This window comes from Microcaecilia unicolor, chromosome 11 (genome assembly GCF_901765095.1).
Source record: "Microcaecilia unicolor chromosome 11, aMicUni1.1, whole genome shotgun sequence".
In the NCBI taxonomy this organism is placed as follows: Eukaryota; Metazoa; Chordata; class Amphibia; order Gymnophiona; family Siphonopidae; genus Microcaecilia; species Microcaecilia unicolor.
The window spans coordinates 119,045,364-119,062,107 of NC_044041.1; the positions used below are offsets into that span (position 1 = coordinate 119,045,364).

The 16,744-nt window shown below is 45.6% G+C and overlaps 1 protein-coding gene across 3 annotated transcripts in view; it reads left to right on the forward strand.

Moving 5' to 3' along the window:
- The window catches only part of SIPA1 (signal-induced proliferation-associated 1), a 93,138-nt gene that overhangs the window by 44,791 nt on the left and 31,603 nt on the right, over positions 1-16,744 (forward strand). For all 3 annotated transcript variants that reach the window (XM_030217479.1, XM_030217480.1, XM_030217481.1), the window contains exons 5-8: positions 5,884-6,058; positions 7,110-7,213; positions 7,308-7,465; positions 8,097-8,673. In XM_030217479.1, the coding sequence (XP_030073339.1) occupies positions 5,884-6,058; positions 7,110-7,213; positions 7,308-7,465; positions 8,097-8,673 (1,014 nt within the window). The remainder of the gene's footprint in view (positions 1-5,883; positions 6,059-7,109; positions 7,214-7,307; positions 7,466-8,096; positions 8,674-16,744) is intronic.

Genomic DNA, 16,744 nt, shown 5'->3' on the forward strand with positions numbered 1-16,744 from the left:
ATGCTAGCCTCCAGCACCCACGGGAATAGCCCTTGATCTACTAGTATGTAATCTATTCTTGAGTATGTGCCATGTGCCCTTGAGAGATGCGTGTAATCTCGCTCCCCGGGGTGCAGTGCCCTCCAAGCATCCACCAGATTTAATTGGTGGTTAAGATCTGAAAGAGCTCTAGATCTAGGGCCCCCTCGGTGTGCCCCCTTTGGAGAGGAACAGTCCATCTGTGGGTCTCCCACCAGATTAAAATCTCCCATTATTATTAGTTTTAGGGTTTGGTGTGGTATACATTTGCGAATTATTTCTTTAAAAAAGGCTTTATCATAATTATTCGGTGCATATAGTGCTAATAACAAAATTTCCCTGTTTTGTAACCACAAATGTATTATCACATACCGACCCTGGGGGTCTGCACTAATCAGCTCTGACCTGGCCTGTAACCCTTTTCTAAGCAAGATTGCCACTCCTCCTTTCCTGCCTTCCTGTGTTGCTGCATGTACTTCCCCCACCCAACTCCTTTTTAGTTTCTTATGTTCTTCTATGGTTAACCGTGTTTCCTGGAGGCACGCAATATCTGCTTTATGCCTTTTTAATGATGTTAATATTTTTGCCCTTTTTATTGGTGATGTAATTCCTCCCACATTCCAGGTGATAATCCGGGTTCCTTTACCCATAACCTCCTATAGGTCTATTCCTATTCTGTGTGTTTTTGTGTTCCTTGCCATCAGGCGCCCAGCCTCGCCCGATAGCCTCTCTTTTTCCCCTCTGCCCCTTTAGCAGTTGTCGCCTTTTCCTATAATAGGTCTTACTAATGCTACATATTATGTTCGCCTTCAACAACCTTGTACCATACTTTATGTCATCTATACCCCTCTCCCCTACCCTCTGTTTGTCCCCCCTCCCCTTCATTCCCTCCCTCCCTTCTTCTGCTACCCTTTGTGACCCCCCATATATCCCCATCTCTTCCCTATACAAGAAGAAGAAGTCTTGTGTGATGTTGGCAACCCCTCCCCCCAGCCCGACCTTTCCTTATGCATTTTAACCTGCCCCTTATGGTCTTTCCACTCCAACCGAGTTTACATTTTTTAAATTTCCTTTCCCTTCTACCATTCCTCTGCTAAGTCATTCCTTTCTCGCCCTGTGGAAAACATTGTTAACTTCTCTTAACTTTTTAAACATTCTGTATAACATCCATATAACTGAAAGTTTTAAAGTCCTTTCTACATTGCAGTCTCTACCCTGGCATAGCATTTTCTCACCGTGCCATTGAAAAAAAAAATGGAATCTCTCCCTGATCTGCATCCATCCTGTTTTTCAAGTCTGGTCCTTCATGCTCCTCTCCATAGTTGTCATGAACTTCTTTGCTGCTTCTGGCGTTTCAAATGTTTTCCAGGTTCCTTTATATTGTATCTTTAGTAGTGCAGGATAGATAAGCATGAATCTATTGTTAGTCTCAAAAAGCTCTTTACATAAAGGAGTAAACTGCTTCCTCTTTTCCTGAAGCGCTGGCGAGTAGTCCTGGAAGACCCTTACCGGGCTTCCCTCATATTGCAATGTTTCTCGTTTCTGCCTGGCTCCTCTCATAATCTCCATTTTATGAATAAAATTATGGATTTTTGCTATTACTACGCGTGGCCGCATCATTCCTTCTTGTTTGCGGCCCATCCTGTGGGCCCGCTCCAAACACAGTGGGCCTACGCTGTCTGAGAGGGCGAATTCCGTTTTCAGCCATCTTTCCAGAATGGTAGGCAGCAGTGAGTCAGTGATTGTTTCTGGAATCCCTACTATGCGGATGTTCGATCTCCTTGACCTGTTTTCCAGGTCGTCTATTTTGTAGTCCTGCAGGCGGACTTGTTTCTGCAGCTCCTCCATTGTTTTCTGTCTCTCCGCCGCTCCGTCTTCACTATCAGACATCCGTTTCTCCAATTCGCCGGTTCGGCGTACTGTATCTGCCAATCGTTCCTCGAGCCCCGCGATTTGGTCCGATAGCTGTTTTAGTTGGGGTTCCAGAGCCCCTTTTACCGCCTCTGTGATTTGCTGGAGCTGCAAGGTGGTAAATGGCGGCTGTGTTTGTTGTCCTGATCCCGGGCTACGCGCCATCTTGGATTCGCCCGCTGCTTGCGTTTTGTCAACGTCTTTTTTCCCCGCTTTTCCGGGCATCTCGACGTTTCCCCTGATAACGAAGGGGTCCATACACTGGACTCGCTGTGATTTCTTGGTCTGGGTGTTCCGGTTTGTGTTTCAAGATGATTTCGGGCGCTTAGGTTCGGGGCTGCCTCGGCGAGGAACTAAAACACGTCCGTTCCTCTCAATGCATCACGGGACCTCCCTCTCAGATTTGTTTTAAATTTACTACTTAGTAGCTTCATTGCGTGCCCTCTAGTCCTTGCATTTTTGGAACGAGTAAATAAGCATAAGAACAGAAGAGTAGCCATACTGGTTCAGACCAATGGTCCATCTAGCCCAGTATCCTGTTTTCCAAACAGTGGCCAAGCCAGGTCACAAGTACCTGGCAGAAACCCAAATCGTGGCAACGCTCTATACTACAAATCCCAGGGCAAGCATCAATAGCAGACTATAGACTTTTCCCCCAGGAATTTGCCAGACCTTTTTTTAAACCTAGATACACTAACTGCTGTTACCACATCCTTTGGCAAAGAGTTCCAGAGCTGAACTATTCGTTGAGTGAAAAAAATATTTCCATGTAACTACCTCAAGTGTCCCCTAGTCATTGGACTTTTGGAACGAGTGAAAAATCGATTTACTTCTACTCATTCTACACCACTCAGGATTTTGTAGACCTCAATCATATCTCCCCTCATCCATCTCTTTTCCAAGCTGAAGAGCCCTAACCTCCTTAGCTTTTCCTCATACGAGAGGAGTTCCATCCCCTTTATCATTTTGGTCGCCCTTCTTTTCTAATTTCGCTATATCTTTTTTGAGATAGGACAACCAGAACTGAAAGCAATACTCAAGGTACGGACACACCATGGAGCGAAACAAAGGCATTATAGTGTTTTCGGTCTTATTCACCATCTCTTTCCTAATAATTCCTAGCATCCTATTTGCTTTTTTGGCCGCCGCCACACACTGAGCAGAAAATTTCAGGGATTCATGTCTACCATTTTTACTCCATGCAGTTTTTTTTTATATAACCTCTATTGTATCTCCCCTCAGCCATTTCTTCTCCAAGCTGAAGACCCCTTGCCTCTTTAGCTTTTCCTCATAGGGAAGTTGTCCCATCCCCTTTATTATTTTCGTCACCCTTCTCTGTACCTTTTCTAATTCTGTTATATATTTCTTGAGATGCGGTGACCAGAATTGCACACAATATTTAAGGTGTGGTCACACCATGGAGTGATACAAAGGCATTATAACATTCTCATTTTTGCTCTCCCTTTCCTAATAATACCTAACATTCTATTTGCTTTCTTAGCCGCCGCCGCACACTGAGCAGAGGGTTTCAACATATCATCAATAATGACACTTAAATCCTTTTCCCGGGCAGTGACTCTTAATGTGGAACCTTGTATCACGTAAAGTTTGGGTTTCTCTTTCCCACATGCATCACTTTGCATTTGCTCACATTAAATGTCATCTGTCATTCAGATGCCCAGTCTCCCAGTCTCGTAATGGCGGAAGAAATTAGAAATTTGAGTTCCCCAATGTCGAGTCTATGTGAAACTTCATGTCATGCTAGAACTTGGATTCTGATAGCTAAAATAAGATCTGAATGATAATGTTTTAATAATTTTTGATAATATAATTAAATTAAGGTTGAAGATAATGTAAAGAAATTAAATCGAGACCTAGTTTTGCACATTCACTAAGCAGTTAAAACATATATTTTGAAATTTGAACTGATTATGAAACCAACAGTTAAGGCTACAGTTTGTGCTGTCAACCTGTTTGGTATGTGATCCACTTTCCAACCAAAGAAGTTTGATGATTAGATATGTCAGATTCAGCATGATAACGTGTGATGTTTCTAAAATGCCTATGTGCCTTTATAAAATAGGCTCCCAGAGAGCTGACCTCCCTCTGAATATTGCCGGTTAGCACCTAGTGTATAGCCGGTTATATTGCACGATATAACTAGCTATCCTCTGATTTTCAATGTATCTTTGGCCAGTTCAAACTTAACTGGCCAGCACTGAATATCGGCTTGGCCGGTTAAGTTGGAACCAGCCAAAAATAAACCAGATATTCAATGCCGGTCACTGGAAATGGCCTGGCATTGAATATCCGGGCTCAGCACTGACCACAGGAGGCAGCCCGGCTACCTGCAGTCTGGATATCAGCCCTTATAAGTTGCCCGCTTAAGTGTCCATTTATGAACCCCAGTAACACATAGGCAAGAGCCTATTCTGTATGGCAGTTGTAAATGAGGGCACTGAAATGTAGCACTTTACTGTATTCTATCGCCTGACTAAATGTTTGCTCTACTCATGGTCTGCCCATGTGAATGCCCCCCCCCCCCCTTGCAAATACACACAATGCCATTTGAGTGCCTATCTGTAGAATACCACTTAGATGCCCAAATGACATTTTCACAGGTAGGTGGCTAGCACGGTTCATTTTCGAAAGAGAAGAACGCCCATCTTCCGACACTAATCGGGAGATGGGCGTCCTTCTCGCAAAGTTGGCCAAATCAGCATAATCGAAAGCCAATTTTGGGCGCCCTCAACTGATTTCTGTCACGAGGATGACCAAAGTTCACGTGGGGCGTGTCAGCAGTGTAGCGAAGGCGGGACTGGGGCGTGCTTAGGAGATGGGCGTCCTCGGCCGATAATAGAAAAAAGAAGGGCGTCCCTGACGAGCATTTGGCTGACTTGGTCCTTTTTTTTCACGACCAAGCCTCGAAAAGGTGCTTGAACTGACCAGATGACCACCGGAGGGAATCGGGGATGACCTCCGCTTACTCCCCCAGTGGTCACCAACCCCCTCCCACCCAAAAAAAATGTAAAAACATGTTTTGCCAGCCTCTATGCCAGCATCAAATGTCATACTCAGCTCCATCACAGCAATATGCAGGTCCCTGGAGCAGTTTTTAGTGGGTGCAGTGCACTTCAGGCAGGTGGACCCAGGCCCACCCCCCTACATGTTACACTTATGGTGGTAAATGGGAGCCCTCCAAAACCCACCCGAAACCCATTGTACCCACATGTAGGTGCCCCCCTTCACCCCTTAGGGCTATGGTAGTAGTGTACAGTTGTGGGGAGTGGGTTTTGGGGGGGGGGGGTTGGGGGGCTCAGCACACAAGGTAAGGGAGCTATGTACCTGGGAGCAATTTATGAAGTCCACTGCAGTGCCCCCTAGGGTGCCCGGTTGGTGTCCTGGCATGTGAGGGGGACCAGTGCACTAAGATTGCTGGCTCCTCCCACGACCAAATGCCTTGGATTTGGTCGTTTTTGAGATGGGCGTACTTGGTTTCCATTATCGGCGAAAACCGAGGTCGCCCATCTCTAAGGTCGACCTAAATGTTGAGATTTGGGCGTCCCCGACCGTATTATCAAAACGAAAGATGGACGCCCATCTTGTTTCGATAATACGGGATGACCCGCCACTTAACGGGGACGTCCTCAGAGATGGGCATCCCCATTCGAAAATGCCCCTGTAAATGTCACTATTGTGTACATTTAGGCACACAGTTGACATGTAAAAGTAAGCAACCTGATATAGAATTTTCTTTAGGCACGTAGTATGTCACAGGCTGTGAGGTACATTTTGTTGCACACCATAGGTGCAGCCAGGACCAGACATGTCCTGAACAGCGTACAAACTGAGCAGATTGTACTGGTGTGTGCTCCCTATTGGACTCCAGTGCCTTTTGGCACACAAGCGTGACACACTTAACTATCCTCCCACTTCATCTGCCTTCCCCAACAGCTAAGTTTCCAGCGGAAGATTGGAGTGATGTACTGTAAGGCCGGACAGAGCACCGAGGAAGAGATGTACAACAATGAGACAGCAGGCCCAGCTTTCCACGAGTTCCTACAGTTACTGGGTGACGAGGTGCAGTTGAAGGGCTTTGACAAGTACCGGGCACAGCTGGATAACAAAAGTGAGTTTGCCTTTTACCTGTCAAGATGGGCCTCCAAAGGCTGCCACTGTCTTTATCCTAACCGAAATGTCCACCAGTGTGCATCCGTTGCCATATCTACCATGATAATAAGAGTGTACATGTAGAGGTTAGTATTCGGGAGATTTATGTGGGTAATATCAGCTCTTATCTGCATAAGCCTTCCCCTTTCAAAATACCCCCTCTCTCTTAATGTGTAGAAAAAGTTATCTTGACTCTACAGGGCTGGGTTAGGGCAGTATTTCCCAAGTCAGTCCTGAATGCCCCCTTGCCAGTCAGGTTTTCAGGATTTCCACAATGAATATGCATGAAAGAGATTTACATATAATGGAGACAGTGTATGCAAATCAGTCTCATGCATATTCATTGTGGATATCCTGAAACCCTGACTAGCAAGGGGGTACTCAAGGACCGACTTGGGAAACATTGGGTTAGAGGAATGCTTAGGGCAGTGTGACAAAACTGGTGCAAACAAATAGAAGAAACTCAACTCAGATTTACCCAAATATTCAGCCATCATTCTGCTTGGACAATGCTGCTGAATATTCAGACAAAGTGTCTGCTCTATGCTTATTGGGTAATGGGGCATTAGAGGATGGTTTCCAAAATATCCCCTCATGTGTAAAGTCTGTGGCTACTCTCCCTTGAAAATTGTTCACCAAGTTTGTACCTACTTTTTGTGCAGGTTAAATTGGTCTGGAGAATACATTTGAAAATGCAATGCTCATGCACTATTTCCTTATCTTCCCCCTCCCCTCCCCCGGACCCCTCTCCCACCCAGAAAGCCTCCCTTTAACCCACCTAAAAGTATGGCAAGGTGGGGAATTTTCAGACACCCTTTTGCCCAGATAAATGGCTTTTGTTAATTGTCCTCTAAGCATTATCTTTCCTCTTTGACCGCTGCTGTACAGCACCTTTTAACCCTGTGGCACTGTATAAAAAAAAATGTATTCTGTTAACCTCTGTGAGCACTGCTGCATAACCCCTGGGACGCAGTCCAGAGATATTAGTGAACTATATGTCTCTTCTGCAGTGGACTCCACTGGGACTCATTCTTTGTACACAACATACCAGGAGTATGAAATCATGTTCCATGTCTCAACGATGCTTCCATATACTGCCAACAACCGTCAGCAGGTGAGCAGAAGTGATGCTGGGATGGAGGGGTTGAGGGTCTGGAGTACCCTATGGTTATAACTTTTTTCTCTTCTGTCTCACCCCACTCCAACAGCTGTTGCGGAAACGGCACATCGGCAACGACATTGTGACCATTGTCTTCCAGGAGCCGGGGGCGCTGCCGTTCACACCCAAAACCATCCGCTCTCATTTCCAACACGTCTTCATCATCGTCCAAGCTCACATCCCGTGCTTGCCTCACACCACTTACAGGTGAGCCACAGGCAGATCCCATGCAAGTGGATAAGGTGGAGGATGGTGGCAGAAAAAAACCCATTTGCCTCATCCATTCAACCCATTCTAGTCTCCCTTGCTAAGGATAAATCCCAATAGCCGGCCCCTTGAGCATTTGTAGGCTATCCAAGCCAGCTTTTGTTATCTTCCTGTTTGGATCTCCACCATTCTGGGAAGATGGGTGTACACATTGCCATACTGCCAACACCTTTTTACTGCCTATCCATATCCTACAATCAAGCTTTGCAATAATTCAGACATCTAGTAAAACTAGTGAGGCTGGTGCTGGTTGCCTACCTGGCTTTTCTAGCTGGTACCTGTCCACCACCAAGCTGCTGACGTCAATCTAGTTGGCACTAACAGCTGAAGAGTTCCTGGCATCCCCCTGAAACCAAATTCACACCTTTCTCTGCACCGCCAAGGGTGCAAAATGGCTATGCTCCCACCAACAGCATTTTGGCAATCCCCAAACATTGGTGCCCCACGCCTGGCTTACCATGTTGTGCTGACCCTGTTGGTTGATGTTGGTGATGTAGGCGTGATTTAGGTATGACACTTGTTCTGTGCCGCTCCTTTGAAGATTCTCCTCTCTATTCTTTTTCCTTTGTAGTGTGTCAGTTAGCCGGACCAAGGACATCCCCCTCTTTGGGCCATTCATCCCTGAGGAGAACCTCTTCCCCAAGTCGGCGGCCTTCCGGGACTTCCTGCTGGCCAAAGCCATCAATGCGGAAAACGCAGCAGAAAAGTCTGAGAAATTCTATGCCATGGCCACACGCACGCGGCAAGAGTACCTCCGGGACCTGGCCACTAACTATGTCACTACCACCACCATTGAGTCCACTTCCAAATTTGCTCTCATCTCTCTAGGCAGCAAAAAGAAAGAGAAATCCAAGGGGCCAAAAGGGACAGAGATGCAAAGTGCCGGTGCCCTGGTCTGGAGCATGCATGCCCGGGACAGCCGAAGGGCGCTAGAGCTGAAGTGTCTGCTGGGAATCTCAGCTGTCTTTCTGGTCCTTATTGAAGGTGCAGACCGGAGGGTGATCTTTAACTGCTCCTGCCGAGACATCCTTGCTTGGACCTTCTCTGAGACCTCCATTGATATCTATTACGAGAAAGGGGACTACATCTCCATGAATGTGGCGGAGGAGCGGCAGGAGGACATTAAGGAGATTGTACACCGTCTGCAGGTAGGATCCCATGGTGGAAGAGGTATCTAGAGTGGAGGGGTCACTGGCCCCAATTTCACTAACTGAAGAATTGTATTCATGGAAAAAGGTGTGATAACAGAATTTGAGTGTTATAGTGGCAATTTTGGTGTCTATTTGAAGTTTGTTTTATAAAGGCAGCAACCACAGGATCAAAAAACCCCAAAATGCTGGTATAATCTCAAAATAACAACAAAATACTAGTCCTTCCTCCCCCCCCCCCCCAACACACATTTTTTAAAGTTGTTTTTGACCCAGGTTGTAGCCATGGACAGAGCCTGGAGGGGTCCAGCCCCCTCCACTTTTGCCTCAGGCTCCTCTAATTTCTCCAGCCTAACCACCTTCAGTGCAAATTACCATAGACGGCCAGGAGATGCACAAGTCCAAAATATCAAGACGACTGAATGGACTCGACGCAGTCCTGCATTTCAGCGCAGCAAGTGCCTGCCTCAGGAGTCAGAGATACTCCAGTCTAGTTGACAATGGAAAATTGTAAGCCAGTAAATGACAGTACAGCCAATACATCACACTATAACATAAAGCTGTAATACCATCAAAATGATGAAACAACATAAGAGCACTGTCTGACTCCTGAGGCAGGCACTTGCCGCACCAAAACGCAGGACTTTGTTGAGCCCATTCAATCTTCTTGATATTTTGGACTTATCAGCCTATGTATCTGATATATTTTTAGTATTATCAATAAAGTGTTTCCCCTGGTTGGAATTACATTGGTCTCTTCCAATTGTTTTTCTTGTGTTGTGCTTTGAGGGCAGTCTTCTCTTTTCATTGGTTCTTTTTACACATGTTTAAACCTCATAGGGTGCAGATCCAATTCATGATCTTGCAAGATTGTGAACGGGATGTGCCGCTCGCAAGGGTTTAATGCGCACCTGTTGCTGGGTTGCACATCGTGGAGGGAAGGTAGGATGGTGAGAAGTAGCACGATAGAGCTTCACCATTACTTTCTGCGATTAGTGAGTGACATATGCTGATTTGGGGAAGGGGAAACTGTATACTTATTGCTCCTCCGTTTTAACCATTCCCCCCCCCCCCTCACCCCATTGCATACTGGCTACACCACCATTTGGGCCATTATATATGTAAGAAATGTAAACATTTTCAATACTTTCAGTTCTGTTTCACATTCAAAGTAATCATTGATCCAAATTGGTACCTAGAGTTGTCAACTTGTAATTAATTTATGTCTAATTTCAAGAAAAAAAATCATTTGTCTCAATTTTCAAAATATATTGAATCCAAGGCATCAAAATCCTCCATCTAAAAAAAAACAAAAAACTTAGTGTAATATCCTCCAATTATAGGGAAAGGGGATGGGTCTTGATATACTGCCTTTCTGTGGTTATAATCAAGGTGGTTTACATATTACATACAGGTACCTATTTTGTACTTGGGGACAATGGAGGGTTAAGTGACTTGTCCAGAGTCACAAGGAGCTGCAGTGGGAATCAAAGCCAGTTCACCAGGATTAGGGTTACCATATTTTGTCCTCTGAAAAAGAGGACACATGCCCCGCCCCTGCCCGCCCAAACCACGCCCCTGCCCCGTTCACACCACGCCCCTTTCAGATCCTCAACCTGCCCCGTCACATATTCCCCTCCCCTCCCCTTCCCTTCCTTACTATCTGCCCTGGTGGTCTAGTGACCTCTTCGGGGCAGGAAAGAGCCCCCTCTTTCCTGCCCGGAGCACTGCCTGCCCTTGCCCTGCATCCTTCTCGGTCTCGGCTGGGGATTCAAAATGGCCGCCGAGAGTTGAAGTGGCCTCACAAGACTTCAACTCTCGGCGGCCATTTTGAATCCCCAGCCGAGACCGAGAAGGATGAAGGGCAAGGCAGCGCTCCGGGCAGGAAAGAGGGGGCTCTTTCCTGCCCCAAAGAGGTCACTAGACCACCAGGGCAGATAGTAAGGAAGGGGAGGGGAGACCCATGGCGCCGGCCGCACGCCCGCCCGCACGTTTGTCCAGAAATCCGGACAAACGTGCGTGCGGGCAAAACCTGCCTGAATTCATGTTTTGATGATTCTTCTTCAGGATTGAACAGAACAGCCATCCATCATAGCGCCCAGCATAAGCTATGAGAAAAAGGTGTAAGAGTGTGTGTGTGTGTGTGAGACCTCAATACGTGTACCCTTCTAGCCTATAAATATGCATGTACATTGGCCAAACTACACCCCATTGGGGTGCTTACTCACAGACCACATGAAAGTAGGCACATGCTTTCCATGCATGCACTTTTGTTTGTGCATATGCGATTGTGCAGTGTGACACCCCGAATGAGGGTTGAGACTGGGCCTGTGAAATAATAAAACAGCCAGACAAAGAGATATAAAGTGTTTATTTAATTGAATCCTAAGGCCTGTTACGTCACAGGTCCCAGGAACAAAAGATACAACGCCTCTGTAGTTCAATAAGAAGTCTTAAGCAGGCCTCAGGCTGGCAAGGCCTGAATACAGTCTGTGGCTGGTAGGGCAACCCCACCCCAACCACAGCTTGTGAGTCTTTCTTGGTTCTTCTCCGAGTACTAGAGTCTAGCTCCAGCCAGGGCTCTTAGCACAAGTAGCACACAAATGTATGCTAAACATATTCCTCCCCAATGATCAGCGGGCAGCGCGCCATGAACTTGTGTCAGGGGTGTTGGAGGGACTGGAGGTCCACCAGACTTCCAGCCCCCGTGTCGCTGGCTTGGGGTGGGGGTTTGGTGGAGGCACTAGGCCACCAGGGCATTGCTGTTTGGGGTCTGTGTTAAACAGGTCTGGGCTTTTGACAGCCCAAATGTGTCAAACAAGTGCTGGAGGATTCAGGCACAATCCTCCCGCACTTTACCCTATGATCAGAGATAATAGTGCGCATAAATTTGCATGCTATTATCTCTAATCATAGGGGCGGTAAAGCCCTGTGTTGTTCCAGAGCTATTTTTAGAGCTTTGTTTGGAACAGTTAGGGGCATTAACCCTCTATTGCCCCAGGTACAATATATATACTATTTAGATTGTGAGCCTATTAGGGACAGTACTAGTACCTGTATAGAAAATTGTACTAGTTAACCACTATATGTCTTTGTGAAGGCCTCAGCAGTATATATATTTAAAAAAATACTATAGAGGAGAGAACATAGGAAAAAGGATAGAAAGGAGGAGGATGCAACATGAAAGAAGAAAGGGGAGAAGAGAGCAGTAAGAGAAAGTACTAATGTACCCACTCTGAGGGATTAATAAACCATCAGTGTAAAAATATCCTAGAACTCTGTTCAATGTCTCCAACTTGAGCTTGCCTCCCACAGAGAATGCATATGGTGATAACAGCAAATTTTGTTGGACAATAGAGAAATTAGATCTTACCTGTTAATTTTCTTTCCTTTAGTCCCTCCAGACCAGTCCAGACGTGTGAGTATACATACTAATACCAACATATGGAGACTGAGAACTACTGACTTCACACTATATGTATCCTATGCAGTCTAAGTCTGCCAGTATTTTTGTATCAAAGCAAGATGATAATTCTAAGAAATGATTAAACCATTAATAGAGTAACCCCTAATATTAGAGAACAGTTACCAACAGTCAGACTTGGAAATGTTAAGAATAATCAGGAGTCTAATATAAGAGAAAACAATCCCACTCTGAACAAAACCACTGGATCATTTTACCTTCATTCTCTCAGATCTTCACCTACCAAAACACTGGAAACTGGATGAGTTCTGAACTAGTCTGGAGGGAATAAAGGAAAGATAATTAGCAGATAAGATCTAATTTCTCCTTCCTTAGCATCCCTCCAGACCAGTCCAAATGTGTGGAAGTACCAAAGCAGTAACTGCTAAGGGTGGGACTTAAAAAATCCTGCGCTCAGAATACTGGCCCCCAAACTCCACATCCTGATGTTTTTGCACATCCAAACAATAATGCTTCATAAACAAATGCAGAGAGGACCAAATTTCCTATGGGGGAATTTCCTACCAAAAGGTCACCTGACCCCTCGTAGAGTGACCTTTGAGAACCAAGGGAACCTTTCATCTTTTCAGAATGTACATTGAGGCAATAACCTCCTTGATCCACCTTACTATAGTCACCTTTGACACTGTGTCTCTCCAAAAGGCATAAACAATCTGTCCGAACACCTACAATCCTCTGTCTTTGACAGATACTCACACAATGCCCTTATGATATCCAATCAATGCAATTGTTTTTCCTCCTCAGAACTACTTGCTTTTCCCACCACAGGAAGCAATATACTCTGGTTAACATGGAATGAGGAAGCTACCTTAGGAAGGAAGGAGGGCACTGGCCAATGCCCCACCTTATCCTTTGTCACTAACAAGAAGTGCTCCCTACACAATAAAGCTTGTAATTTTGAAATTCTGGCCAAAAAAGATAGATATGAGAAACACCGTCTTCAAGGCGACATTCTTCACCATAGTTGACTTCCAAGGCTCAAAAGGAATTTACACTAAGGCTGACAAATCCAAATTCAAATCCTAAGGAGGAACTATTGGACTTCTAGGAGGTTTCAATGTTCTTGCACCTCTCAACAACCAAATCACATCTGAGTGCAGCATAATCGCCGTACCTTTGACTTAATCCCCTGTAACAGGCCAATGAAGAAATCTGCATCCTTGGAGATGCTAATGCTAATCCTTGTTGAGGCCAACCTGCAAAAATTCCAAAATCTCCACCATAGATGACCTAAGAAGGAATTACAACGCTCTTGACACCATCCCTCAAAAATCCTCAGCATTCTCATGTAAGCCAAGAATGCAGACCTCTTTCTCAAATGCCGGATTAATTTGCTTTCAACAACCTAGCCATCTCAAGTGCCAAACTATAAAAGAGAATGGAGATGGGTCCTGCATAAGCACTGGCTCTTACACTAGAAGGTTCTTCATCATAGGAAATTGAAGAGCAGTTTCCACCAAAAGACAAATCAGATCTTCATACTTACGGCCTCCTCAGCCAATCTGGCACCACTACCACCACCAAAACTTTGTGGTTTCCTTCTTTTGAATGATTCTCCCAGTATTGGCCATGGAGGGAACACACACCACAGCACCTCCCAGGCCAAGGCTGCACCAGGGTGTTGATTCCTTCCACTAGAAACTCTTCTCTGATGGAAAAAAATCTTGGCACTTTTGCCATGAGATCCATAACAGGTTAGCTCCAACATTGGACCATTCTTGCAAAGCCATGACGGACTCCATTCTTCTGGATCCAGCATGTTTCTGCTGAGAGAATCTACCTGAACGTTCTGCACTCCTGCCACATGTGCTGCGGACAGATACATGGGGCTCACTTCCACTCACTCCACAAGACAGGAAGTTTCTTCGGCCATCTGTAGAATCTTTATGCCACCCTATTGATTCATGTAGACCACCACTGTTGCATTGTCTGACATCACTAGGACCGGCTTGCCCTGAAGTAATGGGCTGATTGCCAACCTCCATCCCTTATGTGGTTTGCTGAACTTCTTTCTGGTTGTTCTATGCAGTCCTACTCCTTTTGTTTCTTTTTATTTTAGGATTTTTATGTTTGGCCTAGCATGGCCTTCTGATAAGTGTGGACGCTGGCTTATTTCAGTTATGAGCACTGATTATTCATATCCCCAATATTCAACCGGCAGCAGTCAGCATTTTTTAAGTGCTGACCTTGGCCAGCTAAATTATGCCAGGATATTCAATGACAGTCCATGTCTGGGCACTGGCATTGAATATCCGGGGCCATGGGGCATATGCTGATTACCAGCTCTTATGTGGGTCCTTACTTAGTATCACGTAAGGGGATATCAGTTTGTCTCATTATACCCCAACATGATCTTACCCCTTTCCCACCCCCCCAGTCAGAGAAGCACCCCCCAAATTGATCTGACCCCCACTCCCAACCCTCCCCCAACCAGAGATTGCTCCCAGTCCCCAATAGGCCCCCCTCCAGCAAGATTGAACCCCATTGCTCCTGCCTCTGGTTACTCTGGTGGGAAAATGGCAGCCACAAGCTTACTGCTAGAGTTTGTGGCCATTTTCCCACTGGAATTGCAAGGGGCAGGAGTGAGTGAGGTTCTTTCCTGCCTGCTTTATCCACTGGATCTCCAGGGACGGTGAGGATAGGCTAAGAGGAGCCTACTGGGGCATGGAGGTGCATCTCTGTTTGGTGGGATTGGGAGGGGTGGATTGGTTTGGGGGTATGCTTCTCTGGTTGAAGAGTTTCAGTGGATGCTTCTCTGGTTGGGAAGGGGTTGGAAGAAGGGTTGGATCATGTTGGGGGGGGGGGGGGTGGAGAGAGGAGGAGCAAATTGAGGACTATAGGCTAGTACTCTAAAGCTATGTAGATTCCAGCCTATATTCAGTGCCAGCACCATCAAAGCCAAACAGGACTGCTTTTTGTGCAGTCATATCTGCCTTCTTAGCTATGCGGACACTGGTACTAAATATCGTTGGTATTGCATAATTTCTTGCTTCTTCCCGACTCTGCTCCCGTAATGCCCCTCTTCTGATCAGATTTAAAATGGCTAGTTAGTGCTGATATTCAGCAGCACTCCAGTTATATGCCACTGAATATCAGTGCTGGCCCACTGAGAATGATTTAATCATGCAGGAGCCTTTCATGCCCACTAAATCACTTTAAATATTGATCTCATAATGTTCATTGCTGTGATGATCTTTCTGAATGTGTGGGCTATAAATTCTCCAAATAAATAAATCAAAATAAAATCAAAAATGTCTGCAGTGCTAACTGCTGTGCTTACAGACAATTGATTGACCATATCTTTCCTTCTGTGAACCAGAGACCTTGTGACACTTGTCTGAGACAGTGTACTCCGCCAGCTCTTGAGGCTGACATCCATCATCACAATTATCTACTCCAGAGACTCCAGACTAATTCCCTTCTCCATATGGAATTTAGAAGCCACCACTTAAGACTGCTCCTCACTTTCTCTCGAGAAGAAGATGGACTTCGAGATCTTGCGACCGGAGAGACCAATGAGATAACAACTTTCTCTGCAGAGGCCACATGTGAGCCCTGGGCCACCTAACCAATTCCAGCTTCCACTGCCATGGATCCCAGAACCTGAAGATAATCCCAAGCTCGAGGGCTTCCCCAGCAGAAAAGCCCCTTGATCTAGGATTACAACTTCCTCACTCTGTCCTTGGTAGGAAAACCCAAGCTTACCAGCTATTGAAACACTCCCAGATATTCTACTTGGCAGGAATACAGTTTGCTCTTGGCCAGGTGGACTACCCAGCCCAAATCCTCCAAAACCCTGACCGCTTGACTCATAACCTCTTTGACTTTGCTCAGATCAGGCAATTGTCCAACTAGGGATGTACTAAAATTCCCTCTATGCCAGGACTCCTGCTACTACCATCACATTAGAGAAGTTTCTTAGCTGTTACCAGTGCAGCTGTTACCAGTGCAAAGAGAAGGGCACAAAACTAGAAATTCTGGTCCAGTGCTGCAAAGTAGCTACTACTACTACTTATCATTTCTATAGTGCTACTAGACGTACGCAGTCCCTGCTCGACAGATCTTACAATCTAATCAGGACAGACAAACGGGACAAATAAGGGATAAGAGAATTACTAAGGAGGGAATGATAAAACTGACTTGGGTACTGAACAAGTGAATAGGGGTTAAGAGTTAAAAGCAACATCAAAAAGGTGGGCTTTTAGCCTAGATTTGAAGACAGCCAGAGATGGAGCTTGACGTACTGGCCCAGAAAGTCTATTCCAGGCATATGGTGCAGTAAGATAAAAGGAATGGAGTCTGAATTGGAGGAGAAGGGTACAGATAAGAAAGATTTACCTAATGAACAGAGTTCCCGGGGAGGAGTGTATGGAGAGATAAGAGTGAAGAGGTACTGAGGAGCTACAGAGTGAATGCATTTGTAAGTCAATAAGAGGAGTCTGAACTGTATGCAGAAACAGGGTGCCAATTAAATGACTTGAGGCTAATATGAGCATAGTGATACTGGCAGAATATAAGTTGTGCAGCAGAATTTTGAACAGATTGAAGGGGAGGGAGATGGCTTAGTAGGAGACCTGTGAGAAGCAA